At 33.4% G+C, this 20,642-nt stretch overlaps 3 protein-coding genes and 1 non-coding gene across 5 annotated transcripts; all 4 read left to right on the top strand.

Moving 5' to 3' along the window:
- Positions 1-1,936: 1,936 nt before the first annotated feature.
- LOC114193508 (TBC1 domain family member 13-like) lies at positions 1,937-8,379 on the top strand. 2 transcript variants are annotated; one of them, XM_028083338.1, is made up of 10 exons: positions 1,937-2,605; positions 2,685-2,783; positions 2,870-2,974; positions 3,053-3,205; positions 3,613-3,711; positions 3,801-3,929; positions 4,560-4,739; positions 5,230-5,346; positions 7,431-7,529; positions 7,717-8,379. In XM_028083338.1, exons 1-10 carry the CDS (start codon positions 2,369-2,371, stop codon positions 7,876-7,878), a joined length of 1,380 nt encoding a protein of 459 aa, XP_027939139.1. In that variant the 5' UTR covers positions 1,937-2,368; the 3' UTR covers positions 7,879-8,379. The 2 variants fall into 2 exon arrangements, with proteins under 2 accessions (XP_027939139.1, XP_027939147.1); XM_028083346.1 differs by lacking the exon at positions 7,431-7,529 and having other exon boundaries at positions 1,942-2,605.
- Positions 8,380-9,926: 1,547 nt separating this feature from the next.
- On the top strand, positions 9,927-10,019 carry TRNAY-GUA. The gene is made up of 2 exons: positions 9,927-9,963; positions 9,984-10,019. It is a non-coding gene; the product is annotated as a tRNA-Tyr (tRNA).
- Positions 10,020-10,864: 845 nt separating this feature from the next.
- LOC114191310 (cation/H(+) antiporter 8-like) lies at positions 10,865-13,429 on the top strand. Its single transcript, XM_028080483.1, has 3 exons — positions 10,865-11,161; positions 11,241-12,251; positions 12,341-13,429. Exons 1-3 carry the CDS (start codon positions 10,898-10,900, stop codon positions 13,427-13,429), a joined length of 2,364 nt encoding a protein of 787 aa, XP_027936284.1. The 5' UTR covers positions 10,865-10,897.
- A 1,866-nt stretch (positions 13,430-15,295) lies between these two features.
- On the top strand, positions 15,296-19,702 carry LOC114179176. Its single transcript, XM_028065419.1, has 12 exons — positions 15,296-15,651; positions 15,758-15,851; positions 15,940-15,988; positions 16,075-16,176; positions 16,324-16,388; positions 16,594-16,695; positions 16,818-16,897; positions 16,978-17,191; positions 18,217-18,272; positions 18,361-18,456; positions 18,532-18,712; positions 19,324-19,702. Exons 1-12 carry the CDS (start codon positions 15,620-15,622, stop codon positions 19,444-19,446), a joined length of 1,194 nt encoding a protein of 397 aa, XP_027921220.1. The 5' UTR covers positions 15,296-15,619; the 3' UTR covers positions 19,447-19,702.
- The last annotated feature ends 940 nt before the right edge of the window (positions 19,703-20,642 follow it).

Raw genomic sequence — 20,642 nt, 5'->3', positions numbered from 1 at the left:
TATCATTATATAAAAGAGACTCTTTCTTTTTGTGCACATTTTTCTTTTTTAATTTTATTTTTTATAGGTAATATTTTTTTAACTAAAATAACTATTTTGCTAATTAATTATTTTCGTAAACTAAAATAATTTTATAATAAAAAATTACTTACAAAATAAATTAAAAAAATTAAAAAAATTATTCATTATTTTTTTATTTTTGTTGTCATATAAAAAAAGTAATACACATAGCACGTGTATTTTCATCAGTTATTAATAATGAGAATCTTACTATTATTACTTTTATAAATAATATATATTTTTCATGGAAATTTTGTGACAGGGGTGACAAAAAAGTTATTTCAATTTATTTTGATTAGACTCGGTGTTGACAAAAAAAGTGTCATTATTATAAATAAACTTAATTTTGTTTAGTCATTTTACATTGTTAATTTATTTTTTTGTTTATATTTATTTTGTTATTAAATATGAAAAAAATAAAGTCTACATTTGTTATCTAACTAAAAATATATAAAATATAATTTGGTTCTTATTTGTTATTTTACTATATGTATTTTAACAAAAAAGTTAACCCAACTTATCTAATTTGAACAAACCAACCCAATTTTTGGCTAGAACCCACATTATCTATTGGATGTCAGAACTTGAATGATATTGACTCAGCTTGAATTAGTATTACATGACCCAAGCCTGACCCAATAACGATTTAATGTGATCCAACTCAACTTGATCCAATGACGATTTGACTGAACTCAATTCAATGTGGATACTACTTGACTCAATTAATGATCCATTCGACTAGATTTAATTCAATTCAGCTATAAGTAAGCCAAATTGACTCAATTTTATGTGATTCCAACTAGACTCAGCCCAACATTAGCTTGAGCATTTCAAATCTGACGTAATCTACTTGGTTTAACATGAACACAACTTTACTTTTTTCAAAGTGGATCTGACTCGACTCGACTAGCCTAAAGGTGGATTCAACTCAATTGAATCCGACCTAACTCGATTCAACCTAAAATAAGTCTCAAATTTACTTGATAATTGATTTTTTGTTCGTAATTAAAAATTATAATCATCATGTTTAGTGTAAAACTTGCATGATGATATTTTTTCATAGTTGAGTCTTAGATTCACTTGATATCTACAATTTTAATCAAATCAAAGTTTTTCTAAATAGTTTTTTTTAAAAGAAGTACATAACTCATTTTAGACGAAGATATGTAGGTGTAATGTTTGTCGGTTTTATTTGATTTTTGAAAAAAAATAAATATTTGAAAATTTTATTATTTCTATTATTTTTTCACACTGAATTAAAGGAGATTGTACACTGGAGTGTCAATACCTTCTTCACATGTGATCGACACCCAAATTTAAAGTAATTTTCGAGAGTATTTGTTTTTGATTTTAGATTTTCCATAATTTTTCTTAGCACGTTCTTTTTAAAATTTATTATTTTTTAAAATTGATTAATTTTGATTGCCGTTTCAAGGCTGCAATAGCATCAAGTTGTTCAAAACATTCTCCAGGTGGTAGCTTTACTGAAACTGAGGACCCAGATTTTTCACAGCAAAACTGAATTCTTTTAACGGAAAAGACATTGCTTTCAAACAAGATCTTGAATTACTTAAGTTTGTGTTGTTAGAACGGACTTTAGGGGGTTTGAACAATTTGCTAGTTAAATGATCTTGTTGTCTCCTATTAAATATGAAGGAAGTAAATAACTTGTAGGCGTTTTTGTTTAAAACAAACTCTTATCATAGTAAATTGTACAAATGACTTTAATGCAATGAAGTAAAGAATTTTTATGATAATTACAAAGGATTTTTCATTAAAATGTATAGCATGGAATATTTGGTGTTATTTTAATTATGTGTAGGTTACCAATTAAATAAGTTATTAAGAATTGAGATTATAAGTGTGGAATTTGGTGAATAATTTGTAGTTAATAATAGCTATGTTTGGGAGCGTTGATGAAGTGTTTTAATCCAAAAGGCGATTTAGAAGAAAATGGAGAAATTGTTACAGTAAGGCATGAAGAGAATTGGCATTTGGTGTAGAGGTAGAGGGTGTCAAATTGGGGAGGTGTTGTGTTTGTGTTATGTGGTGGCGTAGTGTAGCGGGGCCATGTGTATAGATAGAATACAAGGAGAGAAGAGCAGAGGAAGAGGTGTAAATGCAAAATTGCGAATGCATGCCTCAATGTTGGATGCTGTTGAGTTCAATATTTTCTCCTCCAATTCCAAATTCCAATTCCAATTCCAATCTCAATTTCAATTTCTTCTTATGCAGTGTAAGCAAATCTAATCTATTTTAGTCCTCTTCCTGAGCGAAAAAACCCTAGATAGAAAGTAAAACACGGACAATGATGAAGAAGAAGAAACAGGTACCGGAGTGGATGAACAGTTCTCTGTGGTCCTCCCCCTCTGACCACCACCGCTTTAGTCCGCCCTCTCCTCCTCCTCCGCCTCCCCCCGTCTCTGTCAGAGAAGATCCTCCAACTAATCACAATGCCTCTCCTTCTTCTTCGTCCGTCGACTCTTCCGCTTCTGCATCCTCTGCCGCCGATGACATCTCCTCTCAGACTCAGCTGTTGACCGAGGTTAGCTTTCCCAATCATTTATCCATGGACTAATTGTTTGTTTTAGGTTTGTTTGGTTGCTAAGTTAGTTTGTGATTAGTTATCTAGGAAGATGATAGACATGCGCGAGTTGAGGAGAGTCGCTTCTCAAGGTATTCCTCGTGCTGCCGCCCCTGCTTTACGCCCTACGCTCTGGAAGGTACCTACCCTCTACGAATTTAATGTCATTTCACACACACAGACACAATCGCAATCACAATTTATGTTGTTTTTCAATCTTCCCAGCTTTTGCTTGGATATCTTCCGTCCGATCGTGCCCTTTGGTCCTCTGAATTAACCAAGAAGAGGTCCCAGTACAGACATTTCAAAGACGACCTCCTCATGAATCCTGTAAGTTCGTTACTTACATCAATTATTTCATTTTATAGAGTCCCAACCACACTTCTGAATGTTTCTGTGCCTAGTCAGTCAGAAATCACGAGGAGGATCTACAACTCTGCTGCTCATGACATCGATGATGCAAAATCTGAGACTCGTATCTTGCTTTCTAGATCACAAATCACTCATGAGGATCACCCTTTGAGTCTAGGCAAGACCAGCATATGGAATCAATTCTTCCAGGTACTAATCTAATATCTATGCAATCTTTTCTCCCTAAATCTAAATATACATCTTATTTACACATAAATATCACCTACTTTACGGTTAAGAAATTACAAAGCCATTTACTGAAATTCTTCCCGTTACTTTCTACACTTAGAGTTACAGTAATCTCAATTGCATGCTAAGTTTCTTGCTTGCTTCTATATGTATATACAATCTGACAGTCATACCTTATCTGTGCAACCATTACCACTGTGTCTGTGGGGGGAATTAGTTTAACACAGCGCAACACTGCTAATGATCTTTCTGTTATCAATATTTTAATCTTTTATGAACTTCTATGCTACTTCCTGTGTCATGACTACTATTACTCAAAACTTAATATAATCTCCTGTACTCCTCTTTTTCTTTTTTCATTTTCCTAGGACACAGAGCTCATAGAGCAGATTGATCGTGATGTAAAACGTACTCATCCGGATATACACTTCTTCTCCGGTGATTCTCAATTGGCAAAATCTAATCAGGTTGTTCCTCTATTTATTTTGAAATTCATATAGACAAATTCAGTAACTCAATCCTTTTTCTTGACTTTCAACTTTTGGGGAATTTTCAGGATGCTTTAAAGAGCATATTAATTATTTTTGCAAAGTTGAACCCAGGTATAAGATATGTTCAAGGGATGAATGAAGTATTGGCCCCTCTCTTCTATGTGTTCAAAAATGACCCCGATGAGGAAAATGCTGTGAGTACATCCTGGCAAACTTAGAAAATGTAGAAATGCTTACTTAGGGAATTGGGACAATAAATATTACCATCTGTACAATGTTTCCTTGTACATAAAACAAAATGAGAAAAGGTGAAATAATTGATATAGCTTTTGGGATTTCTATGTGTAAGGCTATTAATTTTCATGTTTTTCTTATATGTAGAGAAGGAAATAAATATGATGACAGACTTGGTAATTCGGGTTTGGATTCCAGGGTAGAGTTTGCTTGGTATGGTAGGTTGCCCACTTGTTTTACTTAGGACTTTTAGGAACCGGTATGGGCTATCAGGTTTTCCTGATTGCTGCATGGGTTTGGTGTTGACCCCAATGGTTGGTTGTAATATTTTGTATCTTTTCTTTTTCTCTTTAATGCATGTTGCTCTAGAAGCACATGATTGTTGAAGCTTTGGAGTGCCAATGTATTTCAAAGCTTCAGAATGATGATTTCTTGAGTGAAACCTTTTTATAAAAAAATTATGGCCATGGGGATGTTGATAAGAGGTTTTTGTTTCCTAAAAGTTGCTCAGATAGCAGTGATTGATTAATGTAGTTTTATTTTACTCGTGATTTTGAATTTTCCCAGCTGTTTCAAATAACTAAATGCAGGCCTTTGCTGAAGCAGACACATTCTTTTGTTTTGTTGAGCTATTGAGTGGGTTCCAAGATAATTTTTGTCAACAACTTGATAATAGTATTGTTGGAATCCGTTCCACTATTACAAGATTGTCCCAGCTTTTAAAAGAACACGATGAAGAACTGTGGCGTCATCTTGAGGTCACTACTGAGGTAAGAGGCCATTTAAGTAAAACTCTTTTAACAATTTGAGAACAGAAGGGTTATATGGGGGAGAAATTTTCCTTAGAACAATGGTGGCTAACTCATTTTGTTTGGCAAATGCATACAAGGGCGAGGAATGAAGACATTGTCCTATCATCTCTTCTCTGTTTTATTAAATTTGTTCTAAAAAGATTTTCATTTCTCCAATATTTTATTCGTAAAATAAATAATAAATAATAAAAGCTCTAGTAAGTGGTTCCTACCTGCTTCATTGATTCAGTGAAGCGTTCTATGTTGCACCTGTCCTTTTTGGACCTTTTTTTTCTTCTGTTTGACTGTTTTTGTGTTCATCTACTAGTTAAGTGTCACTTTTTGTCTTTAATTAATTAGTCGGTACAATGTTTTTAGTTTCAATTTGTCAGATGATTCAAGTACGTGTTTGATTTGGTTATTGAGCTGTTGATCAGAAAAATGACAAATCCCACATTTAAAATTTCAGGTCAATCCCCAATTCTATGCATTTAGGTGGATTACTCTCCTCTTGACTCAGGAATTTAATTTTTCTGACATCCTCCATATTTGGGACGTCATTTTAAGTGATCCAGAGGGTCCACAGGTACAGTTTTGCTCCTATTTTCCTTATACTATATTGGCTTCCCTAAACTTTTCCTTCAATAAAATTAATGGACTGATATTTAACCTCATGGTCCGCCACACTTATCGATTCAATGGTAAGAGATGATATTGGATTTTAAGTTTAGGGTTACTTTAATAATGCTGAAAAGGATAAACAATGATAAAAAGAATCAGGAGTTAGTTTTAAGTTACCCTCCAAGCGAAGTCACATTGTTCAAGGAAAATAAAACAAAACCCCCATAAGAAGCCACAGAAACACATTTGACAGAAAACAGTACAAGGAAACACCGCAACTGCCCCAAAACCCTCCTAGGAAATTCCATTCACTAAAGACTGGCAACAAGAGGAGGAACTAGTTTTCTGTTTTAGGTTGTTTATCTTGTTAGCTTTTAGCTATGGTTTGTTTTGCTTGTCAGTTTTAAGTTTTGGAATTCTTAAAACCTAAAACTAGTTTTCAGTTTAATAAATTAGTTCTCAATTTATTGTAGTTTTCATTTTTCAAATTTAAACTGAAATCACGTCAGTCGCAATACTTCTCGAATCACTCTCTCCCTGACAGCAAAAGCTCTCACCATTTCATCATTCCTCAATTAGTCAACTACTCCTTATGTTTTATGAAATACATTAAGACTCGCTGCTCTTTAATGATTATTATGAATATTTCATGAAATTTGAGTTTTTTTTAGCATTATGCATGTAATTTTGTACACCTTACTATATACAAAAATTATTACTCAAATCACTCTCTCCCTGAAAGAAAAAGCTCTTTCCAATTCATCATTCCTCTCAACTAGTCAACTATTCCTTATGTTTTATCCAATACAGTAAGACTTCCGGCTCTTTATTGATTATTATGAATATTTCATGAAATTTAAGCTTTTTTAGCATTATATATGTAATTATGTACACCTTATTACATACAAAAATCATTAAATAGCAGCCATCCTTCTTTCTGCCATTTGGCTATAGCATGTTTGTGGTTGGCCACTGCCTTCCGCTATCTGCAACTGATAAACTCTCCTTCCTCACACCAACCAATGGGTATTGCATGCAATTTTAGTTTTGGATGGTAATGTCCCCAGCAAGCTGCGGCAGGCCTTCATGACGTGCTTTTGAATGTTGGTTGTCTTTTAGCCAAGCAATGCATATTTTCATGTCTCAAATTCAGCTGAGTTCTTTTTTTCTATATGACATCTGTATTCATGACAACAACAGTGTGTTTTGAAACACATTGTGCATCATCATTTTTTACACTGGATCCTGCTACCCATTACAGCCATGTTATTGCCAGCATCATAACATGTATGCTCTTATTGAGGAGTAATTTCGGTTGCGTTTGGTAAATGGATTTGATTGGCATTTGCCATCTATTGTCCAGTGGAAGGAGCTGAGATGCTACTGCCCCCGAGATATGGTATTGGAAAAGGTTTGAATGATCTGTTCTTATAATTAACAATTTGTAAATCAAAACTCATTTTTGTTTTAAAAATGTTTTAAGTGTTTCAAAATTAAGTTAAAAATTAAACTAGCTTTATTTTATTTGAATATATGTTTGGTTAAACTATTTATTTGGTCCTTATAATTTTTTTCTAATTTTAGTCCCTAAATGAGCAAACTAGAAGTTTAGTCCCTAAATAGGAAAACTAGAAGTTTTAGTCCTTATACATGTGTACATGTTAAGTTGTGCTCCCTGGTGAGAACTCTGCAGAAAACCTTTCGACTACGTACAACCTGTATACCAGTTAAGTTGCGGTCCCTGTTGAAGACTCTGCAGAAAACTTTTTGTCTTATATAAAACCGCCATGAAAACTTTCCAAAGATGATAAACTGCCAAACAAAAACTGTATGGGAACTATAACTTACTATTTTTCTTGTATAGGAACTGATTACGGCCTAAGTAAATAGTTCCACGGATGTTTTGCAATATATATTGGAAAACTAAACCGAAAACCTGCAACTATCCAGAAGATGTCCTAATTAAAAACTTATTAAGCATCATTAAGAACAGTTGTCTAAAGTATAACGCTTGCTCTATTGACCTCGACGTGCAAGTGTAATCTGCAGTTTATAGGATCTTTTCTTAAAGGAAAGATGATTAGAACAAGGTCGAAGCTACTTCGTTGTGTTTCGCTTGAGAGAACTAGGGTATGCTACAGCTTACAGGTCATGTGCTTTCCTTGATTGTAGTATTGGAACAATAAATTCCTTTTGTTTATCTTATTGTTGCATAGAACTGGTAATGGTTGGTGAGGACGTCTGAGGAGCTTGTTTTGCAAAATATCTAGTAATTATTTTTTCATTGAGTGAAAATAGAATAAGGAGGAAAATTAACTCTTGCGATACTGTGTAGGAAACACTTCTTAGAATATGCTGCGCAATGCTAATTCTCGTCCGTAGGCGCCTCCTAGCGGGTGATTTCACTTCTAACCTCAAGTTGCTGCAAAGTTATCCCTCTACAAACATTAGTCATTTGCTCCATGTGGCAAACAAGTTACGTGTACAGTCAGGCTAATGAAAGTCACCGTGATTATTTTGCTTTGTTTTTTTTCTCTAACATAGAGTTTTCGATTTTATAATTGTACACTACACTGTAATTATAAATGTTGGTTCGGAGCAGCAACGGGTATTTTTTCGTACTCTGGTTTTGTTATTTTATTTTTAGTTGTAAGTCGAGTTACTATGATCTTGGTGAAATTGGTCTCTATTTTCAGTTATTCACCTCCCGTGCACCCTCAAAAGAATAATAAATTGTTGAAGCTTTAAAACGGGTGATTAGCCCTTGTGGCTTTTAATGGTTATGGTTGTATCCCCACTCACTCGGTTGTTTACTCTCTTCTCGCAAAAAAGTTTACGATGGGTGTTAGCAGAGTCGATGAATGGAGTAGGGAATGTGAGAATTAGAGAAAACGTTTGGTTTTCATGAGCAAGTAAAGTTGGGGATTACAGAAATATAGAAGTTCTATGTATTGACTTGTAATACGTATTTTAAAAGGGAAAGAAAAATAATTTATGATGTCGTTTTATTGTTTTATTGTTCAGTCGTCGAGTCTCATTGGATAACTTCATAAATTATAGACATGCTGCAAAACTACGGCTGTCAAAAGCGTGAAAAAAATAAATAAATTTGAGCTTCACCAAGATTACGTGTTTACTTGAAGTTGATTATTTTTAGAACTTCTGATTTGTCATTACTTTTTTTACCTTTCTCTATCGGTGCCTGGATTACTGTTTCTCAAAATTCTAAGTGCATTTATACGATTTATACCATTGAAACCTATAAAATATTTTTCATGTGCTTCCGCATTGGTGTAAACCTTTTGTTCTATATCATTATTAAGGAATATTGTTTTCAGATTCATCTGATTTACTTTAAAAATAGTGAGCTATTAATGTCATGATTAGTCTTAAAGAACCTTTGGTTAAAAAAAAAAAATCTCCTTATATTTTTGAAAATGATATTGATATTTTGATCCATTTTTTTTACTCATTTTTAATTCATTATTTCAATCATCCTTCAATTATCTATTATCCAATGATGATTAGAGTGATGGGTTAAAAATAGATAGAAAAGAGTGAGTTAAAATATCGTTATTCTTTAGAAAATTCTAATCATGAGTTAATAATTTACCTTATACATGTCGATATTGTCGATATTCTTGATGTTAGAAAAATTCAAGTAAGTCTAAATTTAAGTCCTACGAGTAAAATTAAGAAAGTTGAACATTATAAAAGAATAAATATCCACAAAATTTATTATTTTAAAATGTTTTGGATTAAAAGTAATGTCAAAACTAATGATTTGTTTTGATGATTGGTTTAGTCAATGATCAAATATAAACTCTTATATCTAAATTTATTTTGAAAGAACCTACTTATTAAAAAATTCAAACGAGTTTTAAGTTACATTATACTACAAAAATATGAAAAAACTCTAAATTCTAAATAAAATGTTTACTATTTATAAGTATTACATAAATATGATTAGATTTCTCTCACTTTACATAAAGATACATTTTGAAATTTTGGTTTTAATAATAACAAAAAATTCGTCCTTCTTAAACATCTTTCAATTAAAGAAAAAAAAATATATAATTTTCATTACACTTTGAAATTAAAATCATATTTCATTAATGAAAACATGTCTTAATTTATGAATATAGTAATATAAATTTTTTTCATAAATTAAAGTCTCAAAGAAATTAGTTTTATAATTTTTATTACGAAGTTATAAAAACATAAGGTCCATTTTGAATTCCTATTAGTATTTCATCCTAATTAACAGTTAAAACATAATAAAATTTAAGTGGGTAAATTTTATTATATTATATACAAATAATTATAATTAATTTTTCAAATATGGTTATAAAATTTAATATATACTTTTCTTATTAAGTATAGGAATATTATCTAGTTGATAAAAGTTATATTAAAATTAAAGTCTTTAACAAATGAATATTTGCATTAACAATAACATCAATAAACAAATAATAATGTTCTAATAAATTTGCACGTATTACATATTACATTGTTCAAAAAGAGATTGAATTTGGTCCTCATGTTCCGACCTTAGCTCAGTTGGTAGAGCGGAGGACTGTAGTTGGATGATGTCTGCAGACAATCCTTAGGTCGCTGGTTCGAATCCGGCAGGTCGGATTTATTTTATATTTTAATTATGTAATAATGTTATATTTTTTTAGATGTAACAAAAAAAATTATTATTTAAATTAAATCACTTATCACAAATCCAGAAAATGCCTGGGCATTTTATATAATAAAAATAATGGATCTCTAAAAATGATTCATCAAGACAAAAACAAAATCACACGTTACTGTTTTGATTTCTTTCATAATTTAGAAAAAAAAGATACCTGACGAAATTACTATCTTTTAACAGGATCTTATGATTTTTTTTATTAAAGAAAAACAATATTTTGAAACTTCTTTAAAAAAGAAAAGTTACACTCATTTCACAACTCTCTAATAATATAATAATGTATATTTAAAATTTAAAATAACAAATAAATATAAATATAGCTAAAATATTATTGTGTTGAACAGTTAAATTAGTACTTTTTGTTATTTGAACTCTAATTTGTTATCCTTTATTATAAGACACACAGAAGAGATTGGGTAATCTTAATCATTGAAATGACATGTATCTACATATATAATAAATTTGGAAACATTATTCAGTTATATTTGTCTAATTATAATAGACAGTTAAAATTAGTTAGGAGATTACAACTGTGCGAAGATGTAAGGTGTAAATATAGTTATATGGTTCCTTTACAGCTGTGATGATGAGGATGAGAAACTAATTACTTATGAAAAGAAAAAGATTTGTTGAGACCTCAAAGATTAATACTCCCACTTGACAACTGTGGGCAACCATTGCATAACCTGTATCATCAGATAATCATGGGTATATATATGTGATATACCTGCTCTTTCAAGCTCCACAGATCAATTATTGATTCAGTAAATTTTCATTGTTGGTCTCAAATATTGATATTCATTAACTGGTGCGAAAAATGGCGATAAATGCAAGTGAAACGATGTTCCTGTCAATCACGCAAGTGGATGAAAGGAGACAAAAGTACGAGGTGTGTCTTGATGCTCCACCCCACATTGTTTCAGATGGGTTATGGCGTAGCAGCCCACAAAATACAAGAACTCCAATGAGATCTTTTCTCCCCTTGTTTGAGTTACAAGTCCTTCTAATATTTGCCATCACCCAAATCTGTCGACTCATCCTCATGCCCTTCAAAGTTCCTCTCTTTATTTCCCAGATGATGGTATGTCTCAATCAACACTTGTTTTTTCTGCAATTAATTGTATGTATTCATGAAATGATGAATTTGTTTGTATACACAGGCTGGGCTAATTCTGCAAGCTCTTTTTGTGGGGGAACCAGTGGGGTCGTACATGAGGGTGCTGTTTCCGTATGGAACTCACGACACCATCACAACAATAACGTCGATCGGTTTTGTGCTTTTCATTTTCATAAACGGTGTGCAGATGGATTTTAGCTTGATAACAAGAATGGGGAAGAAGGCATGGACCATTGCCATTACAGGATTGGTAGTGCCGATACTCACCGCAGTTGCATTCGTGTCCGTACTCAAATATCCACTGCTTGAAGTCGTCGATCGTAACTACCACAGTTTCCTTGTTGCATTGGTCTCCCACACTATCATTTCATTTGCCGTCATTGCTTCCCTTCTCAATGAACTTCAAATCCAAAACTCCGAACTTGGCAAATTGGCATTGTCTGCCGCATTGGTCAGTGACATATTGTGCACGTGCGCTACCACCATCGGCACTGTTTTTATGTTTAGTGAGGGTCATAGTTCCAAAGAGATTATTACAAACCTCGTTGGTTTGTTTGCAATGGCTGTCTCTGTTCCATTGGTGTGTCGCCCAGCAATGTTTTGGATCGTCAGACACACCCCAGAAGGAAGACCTGTGAAAGATGGTTACCTCTACGTCATCATCGTACTGCTCTTTGTCTTAGGTTGGGTTTCGGTTAAAATAAACCAGGAATTCGTGCTCGGAGCTTTCATTCTGGGATTGGCCGTGCCGGAGGGACCTCCACTTGGATCTGCATTGGTCAAGAAGCTTAACTTCTTCGGTACCACCTTCCTTCTGCCGATCTTCATCACCATCTGCATGCTGAAAGCTGATTTTTCCTCCACTTATTCCTCCACATCGGTTTTCGCTGTCTCTCTCGTCATCATGCTCACCCACCTGGTCAAAATTATATCCTGCATTCTACCCGCCCTCTTCTGCAACATGCCCTTCCGTGATGCTCTCTCCCTCTCACTCATTTTAAACTCCAAAGGCGTTGTGGAAATCGGACTCTACTGCTTCTTATACGACTACAAGGTCGTCATCTATCTCATCTTATTCTATACCATTATGCCTAATCCAGATTTTCCAATATAGATTGAAACAAAAAAACAAAACTTTTGCAGATAATCGATGGGCTGACGTACGGAATAATGATTCTGAGCATAATCGTGGTAGCGTGCATAGTGCAATGGTCTGTGAGGTTTTTGTACGACCCTTCAAGAAAATACGCCGGGTACCAAAAGAGGAACATCATGAGCTTAAGAGCTTGGTCGGAGCTGAGGATACTGGTGTGCATTCACAAGCCAAGCCACATATCGTCGATGATAGACATGATTGACCTGTGTTGTCCAACGGCAGAAAGTCCAATCATAGTGGATGCATTGCATCTGATAGAGCTGGTGGGACGCGCCTTGCCAATTTTCATCCCCCATCGCATTCAAAGGCAGGAATCGGGGGTTCAACACAGGTCGTACTCAGATGACGTAATTCTTGCTTTCGACGTTTACGAGCACGAGAACCCTCACGTGGTGACGGCGTACCCTTGCACCGCAGTGTCTCCGCCGAGCCTGATGTACGAAGACGTTTGCAACCTTGCCTTTGACAAGGTGGCGTCCATCATAATTCTTCCGTTTCATCTGAGATGGTCGACGGACGGGGAAGTGGAATCGGAGGAGAAGAGCATAAGGGCACTGAATATTAGGGTGCTAGAAAAAGCTCCATGCTCGGTTGGGATCCTGGTGTCGCGAGGTTCGCAGAGGATGAGGGAGGAGGAGTCGATTCGAGTGGGGTTGATTTACGTGGGGGGAGAGGACGACGAGGAGGCGCTGTGCATAGCGAAGAGAGCGATGATGAAGAGAGGGATGAAGCTGGTGGTGTACCACCTGGTGTACGAGGCAGAGAAGGAGTGGGATGAAAGGGAAGCCATGGAAGAGATGAAACACAACATAAGGTACCAACAGATAGTGGCGAAGGAAGGGTCTGAGACAGCAGCGTTTCTGAGTGAGGTGGCGAAAGAGCATGACTTCTTCATCGTGGGAAGGAGGCATGGGATTGAGTCCCCTCAGACTCAGGGACTCACAAACTGGAGCGAATTCCCGGAGTTAGGTGTGATCGGAGACTTTCTGGCCTCACCGGATTTGGAGAGCCGCGCATCAATTTTGGTGGTGCAGCAACAAGTCGCACTCAAGCCTCGCAAAGGCTGGTTATTTTAGTTCTCTTCTCTCCCCTCCTCTCTCTCATGTCCTCTCACCTTAATTTCTGTCATCTTTTTATAACATTTCCATTTTCTTTCTTCCTTCTGCCTTCTAATCCTGTTCCTTCTCATTTATAATATTTTATTCGCAATTTTCTTTTTCTAACCTATTCTTACCAATAGTAACTTAAAAGAAACGGGTAAAAGACTAAAATAAAATAAAGTGACAAAAGAAATATTTACAAACACGAGGGCAAAATGATATCTTTGACACCAAATATCTCGGGAAAAAGTTATTTTGACACGGTTTGACATTAATTTTTTTTAATAAAATATTATTATTTAAATAAAATATTAATTTATATAAGTGTCAAATAGTAATATAAACGTAAAACTACCATCCTCTCAGATTTTATTACTCCCGACGAGAGATTTAACATTTTTTAAAAGCGTTTCACTATTTTGAAATTCGGTTAACTTTTACATTTTATATTTATTATTTTATTTTATTAATATAATAATTTACTTTTTTTATAAGGTATAATTACTCTTATAGTACCCAGTTTGGAGTTAGAGTGTCAAATAGATACCCGATTTAAAAAAGTGTCAATTGCATTCCAACTTTTGAAAAAGTGCTTCAATTATGTTCCTTTCAGAGAGTTGACCAACGCCGTTAGTCAACGTGCCATGTGTTAGTTTGTGATTTTTTTTTATTTTTTTAAAAATTTTTAAATTTTTTTTAAATTTTTGAAAAAAAAATAAAAATGCCACATGTCGAGTCCCTGTGTGTGACATGTGGCATTGTGAGTGCCACGTGACATTGCAATGTCACGTGTCAGTGTCACTATCATATGTCATTGTGTTGATTTCAATTTAGTTCTCATATATGTCTTTTTGTTTCAATTTAGTACCTAAGTATGTGTATGTGATTCAATTTTGTCCCAATTTTTTTTAATAATTAAAATATTTTTGTAATCCATTTTTTATAAGATTAAAAATAATTAAGTATAAATATTTTTACAAAATTAAGTATTAATATTTATATTGTTCCTCTCAATTTCATACCAAATTTATTATTTATATAAATGTTATACTAATATTTTTTATTAAAATGACTTTTTAACATATTACTTTATTAATTACTTTTTTATTAAGTACTCATGTTTTGTTAATTTTTGTTTTAAATAGAACAATATAATCTCTTACTAATTTTAAACAAAAATTTCTATTTGTTTGAATGTTATACTAATTTTTTTTAATTAAAAATGACTTAATAAATTGACTTTTACCACTAAATTTTAATATAAATATCAAATACTTAATTTTTGTTAAACTTTTATACTTAAATACTTTTAATTTTATGAAAAATGAATTTTAATTATTAAAAAAACTGGACAAAATTGAATCAGATACATACTTAGGTATTAAATTGAAACAAAAAAACATATATGGGAACTAATTCGAAATTAATACAATGACATCTGATAACGATACTGACACGTGACACCCACAATGACACGTGTCATACCTAGATACTTGACATGTGGCATTTTTATTTTTTTTTCAAAATATTTTTTAAAAAATTTTAAAAAATTTTAAAAAATCACAGATCGACACGTGACATGTTGAATAATAACATTAGTCAACTTTGTATGAAAGAGACCTATTTGAAACAGTTTCTCAAAAGTTGAGATACAATTGATACTTTCTTTAAACCGGATATCTATTTGACACCTTATCCCAAACTGGATACTATATGTTAAAAATCAATTTTCTTTTAAAAAATTTGGTGCGCTGAGTGTCGTTTGACAGAGAAGGGCAATAAGGTAATTATGATGAGTGCTTTCGAATTTGAATTTGGATCATCTTTTGGGTTTCAGTCAGGTTCAATTTTGCATCCCCGCCCTTGCTTTTACTCTCACTTTCATTTTGTCTGCCATGCATTTTCTGAGTTTCTTTTAGGTTTCCGAAGTTGTTTTGAGTATCAGTTTCTTTGTAAACCATTTATATTTGGGTCTCCCCTTCTCCATTGATGCTTGTACCAACTATCGTGCTACTGGGTCAGTGAGAGGAATAGATGCTCTGTCATCACTAAGTTCTTTTGTTAAGGTTTCTGTTTTCTTTGCGCTTGTGTTTTCTGCGTTTGCCAAATGGAGATTATAATGCCTTAAACGAGTCCGCAATAGTTGTGCTGGATTTTGAGAGAAAGATGGCTAAAGAACAACCTAACGACCTCCGCAGGTATTGGTTCATTTACCGTCTTCTCATTCTAATTACCCTCTCTCTCTCTCTCTCTCTCTCTCTCTCTCTCTCTCTCTCTCTTACGATTGTTGTATGTTTGTTTCAGTCGAATCGCGCAGATTCAGAAGCTTTACGACGTTGACCGCGATTTCAACCCTTTGGAATTGGATACCCCCAGTCACTGCGCTCTTCATCTTGAGGTTAGATTAGGTTACCCGTTCTCATTCGTGGCTGTTCACAATTCCCAACGGCTTCCTATCTATTCACTTTCAATTTTCAATACTACAGAATACACTGCAGCACATTGTATCCGACTTCCCTTCTTTCGAAACTGAAGGTTCTTTTCTGTTACTCCCTTCTCTCTACTCATTTCATCTCATTTTGTGTGAGAATTGAGTCTTAACTTTTGTTGCCCCACTCCAGATGCTTACATAAACCAGTTGCAAGAGGAGCTTCGCACTGTCCACCTTCAATCTGCCCAAATGGCTGACCAGATTGGCCTTCTTACCAAAATTCACAACGATGGTCTCTCCCTCACCCACTCACACTCGCACTCGCCAGCACCTACCATCTATTAATCCCATTCATGTTATCTGTCTTCTCTATTAGTATTACTATTTAGTCACCATCGTTAATCATTCCACATTTTGCTTCTTACTCCGCTCTCTCCAGATTCTGCAATATTGCTGGCCAAACTTGAAGAATTGGACTTTTCTTTACATTATATTCAGTCAAAGGTTGCTGCTTCCTACTTGGTTCTCTTGTAAATTAAGAACATGTTTGTGTTTTATATTGTTTGTGGCTAATTCCTTTGCTCGCTCTGATGAGCAGCTGTTGTGAATTTCGTTAGTTATTACTATATCCACTTCATTAACCATCCCTTTGGCAAAGGCGGAGTTGTAGTGGGGTTCATATTTTGATGTTAGCTTTTAATAACTACAGGATCAGAAGAACATATCTGAGGCTACTGAAGGCATTGATTCCCCAATTCTGAGAGATGATTGTTCAAATTTAGCCGCTGAAAATCTGGACAAAAATTTAGAGGTGTTGTTCACACTGAGAAACCATGCTACTTTCTTGGAGATTGAATTGAATATAATTAGTTTCAAAGACATGCAGACTATATGACATCTATAAAGAGTAATTTTTTTGTTCATATGTTGCAGCTATTTCAACTTGAAAATAAGATTGATGAAATGAAGTTGATTGTAAAGTCTCTGCAGAATCTTCAGTTCACAGTCAAGTGGCGAGTCAGCTTTCACTTACACTTCAAATGTTTATCTGTGATTCTGTGTCACAGCTTACTCATCTTGTTCCCTTATTCAGGTTTGAAGTTGTAGAGCAGATTGAGGATGCGCTCACGGGTCTAAAAGTGCTTGCATTTGATGAGAATTGCATTAGGTTGTCATTGCAGACTTACATGCCATCATCTGAGGGCATTTCTTATCAGCTGAGTGTTCAAGAAGATGCCGTTGATGAGCTGAATCATGAGTTGTTAATTGAGGTTTTTGAGGGGACTATGAAGTTAAAGAATGTCCAGGTATGAAAATAGGTCTTCAAGAAACAATTACTTTTGGTTTAAGTTAGTGATCTTTATTATACTATTCCAGTGGCTTTATAATTATCATTAATATCATTAATTCATTAGTATCTTGCTAAGTTCAGATAATGACTGATCTGTTAGTGTTTTAAACTTTTATACTTTATGATGCATCTTTTCATATCACAGGGGAAGGGGACAGGTATCATTCTCAGAAATTTCTGGATATATCATTTCATATCACAGTGGTTCCTACGCCAATTATTGTTATATGTAGTTTAGTTCTTTTATTGTTGGTGATAAATGTTCAGTAACTAGAAACATTGGAGAATAAGTTTAGAAGTTTCAACAGTCGTGGAGCTTGTAGAGATTGTGGGTCTTGGATATAGAGGTGAAAGAGAGATAAACGAGGCTAAAAAACTGAATTAATATTACCAACTATATGTTACAATGTGATCACATGTTTGATAAACTTTTTCCTTATATTATGTTGATATGAAAGATTTTATCACCCTCACAATATGCAATACATTTTTTAAGATACCAGTCGTAATTTGATGGAAGGTTTTACTTATTTTTCACTTTCCCAAATTGTGTACCCTAACTTTTCTTGTATACCTACTATCAGATTTCGCTTTGAACTTAGATTTCACATACATGATTTGAGAGGGAGAATTTATCAGATTAAGTGCTCTAGGAATTTATATCAATTCATTAGTACTGTTGTTTCATACTTTTATTGAATCTTGGCAGAACACAACAATGCAGTGCTCTAGGAATTTATATATATTCATTAGTACTGTTGTTTCATACTTTTAATGAGATCCTGCCAGAACACAACAATGCATTTACTTTTTTCTTTCCTAATCTCCTTTGAGTATGTAGTGTAGGATGTTTTGATATGATACCATTTATTTATGCCGCAAGGACATGTGAAAAGCTTAAACTTGTGAATTTAATTTTCCATTTTTGTAATTCTTGTTTTCTTCAGATGATTTAATAAATTTCTTGGATTTACTATTTAGGTTTCTCCAAATGATATATATTTGAGCGACATTGTTGATTATGCAAAGTCTGTCAGGTTTGCCATATCCTCATTTTTCTCTTAATCATGGTTCCCAGATTTCTTGTGGCCACCACTCATGCCTTGACATTCATTTACCATGCAGCAATTTCTCGTTGCAGTGGTTTATACAGAAAGTGCAAGATAGAATTTTACAAAGCACACTTAGGAGTCTTGTAATAAAGGATGCTAATAAATCAAGGTGAGACTGTTTGGCTTTGATGCTCTTAAATTGGGATATCTTCAGTATCTCTTTACATTTTTTGGGTCAATGCAGATATTCACTTGAATACTTGGACAAAGATGAGACTATTGTGGCTCATATGGCAGGAGGAACTGATGCGTACATAAAGTTGTCGCATGGCTGGCCCATATTTGGTTCTCCATTGAAGCTTATATGCATAAAGGGATCAGATGATTTGAAGAGAGCTTCTCTGAGTTTTCATTGCAAAGTTGAGGTGCGGGAATTTCAGTCTATATTAGCTACAAAACTTCTGCCTTCATTTTTCCTTGTGGTTTATGGATATTTCCGTAGAGTATCAATGTGGTATCAGGGTTTTAAGCTCAAACTGTTCTTACTTAATTGTTTGCTGAACCTATTGAAATCTCATATTAGCTTAGTCCTAGATGTATTTTTAGTTTCTTTTGACAACTAGAAAACTAATATAGTGGCTCAGCTAGTTCTAGTCTAAATGCAGTAATATAATATGTCTCCTAAAGTGTTCGTATAATTGCAGTTTGAGACCAGGGTTGTGATGGAGGTTATTAAATGTTAAAGGGGTTCAAGCTTGAACATAAATATAACCCACTTACATTTAAATCCACTTTTTGAAACTACGTCAACTTTCAATGTAAATTTGGAAAAAGGAAATAATATAAGTTTATGAAGCAGTAAATCCTCCCATTTTTGTTCATTTATCTTTTTCTGATTGATCAACCGAATTGAATGGTGTTGTGATCGTGTAGTTGACCTCACATACTAGTATAAGATTTTGTTGTAGTATTCATTTTAACCACACCATATTGGTGGATTTATACTTGACATGTTGACCATGCTTTCGATTTTCAGAAGTTGGTCAATTCTTTAGATACTCATGTTCGTCAAAATATATCAAGCTTCGTAGATGCTATTGAAAAAATACTCATAGAACAGCTGCAGCTTGATCTTCGGGTCAGTGATACTTCAGGCTAAGGATACTGTCAGTTCATCATCTATCATACTAATTGTATATATCTCCACAACTATAACCTTTATTTGGGGTTGAAATGCTGCATCACGTCATGAATCTTGTTTTCTATTTCATGAAACAGATTGTTAAAATGTCTTGTAAAGGTTATTTTCTACAAGTTAAACTTGAAACTGTCATGCCAAATTGGCTTTTGTGACATCTGAATAGTCTGTAACAGATAATATATTTGCCAATGTACTGGAATTGAAAATTTTGACAGTTTTCCTCTTGATCGTAATATGACATCCATTTGTTCTGTTGCTTTAGTCAAATTGGTTTTGAGTTGTTGTAAAACGGAGTTGGAAATGCTTCTTAGTGTCGCACACAATTTTACTTGACAGTAGAAAAAAATGTTCTTTTATAGGTATGTTTGAGTTTTTGGTTCTTTATGTGAAAACGTAAAATATTTTTTTTAAGTTAAATCGTTATATATATATATATAGTTTAAATATGATTTTCTAGAGAAGTTAATTTATGATTTTTAGAATTTATGTAAATGAAAATGAAGTTTTTTTTTTAGACGTGAATAGATCTTCCTTCTCTCAATTTGATTTGGTCTTCTCAACTGTTTAGTTTAGACAAAAACAAAAACAAAAGTTATTCAATATGTGTAAGTACTTTTTGCATCATAAATCAACAAAAAAGTTATTCATTATATAATTTGTAAAATAGTTATTACTAAAATTTTAAAACTTTGTAATTGGATTATAATATAAAATGTTAGATTATGCACTCATACACATAGATAACAAATAAGCAATTAAACCCTTTTAAATTGAACAATCCCTAATACCTCATAAAACGGTAAGCAGAAACATAACTGGATTGGCCAAAGGTATTTAATCTTCCAAATATGAAGCACACTTTAGGTTCTTCTTGATTTTTTTTTTTTTTTCTGATGGGATGAAGAGAGAGGAACAACAATAGGTTTCAAAGTTGAATACAAAAAGAAGTTTCAACTCTTTTATAGATGCTATAGGTAAATTTGATATTTTTGTTTATTTTTTTAATTTCTATTTCTATTGTTAACTTCCTCTTATATCATCAAAGTAGTATATTTTGAATAATTATAAAAAAATTATTTGTTAGAATTATAATTATAATAAAAGATTATAAATTTATTAGATTAAAAATAAAAATAAAAGAATATTAAATTAAT

Source organism: Vigna unguiculata, chromosome 1 (genome assembly GCF_004118075.2).
Source record: "Vigna unguiculata cultivar IT97K-499-35 chromosome 1, ASM411807v1, whole genome shotgun sequence".
Taxonomy (NCBI): domain Eukaryota; kingdom Viridiplantae; phylum Streptophyta; class Magnoliopsida; order Fabales; family Fabaceae; genus Vigna; species Vigna unguiculata.
This window is presented reverse-complemented; position numbering and strand designations above follow the sequence as displayed.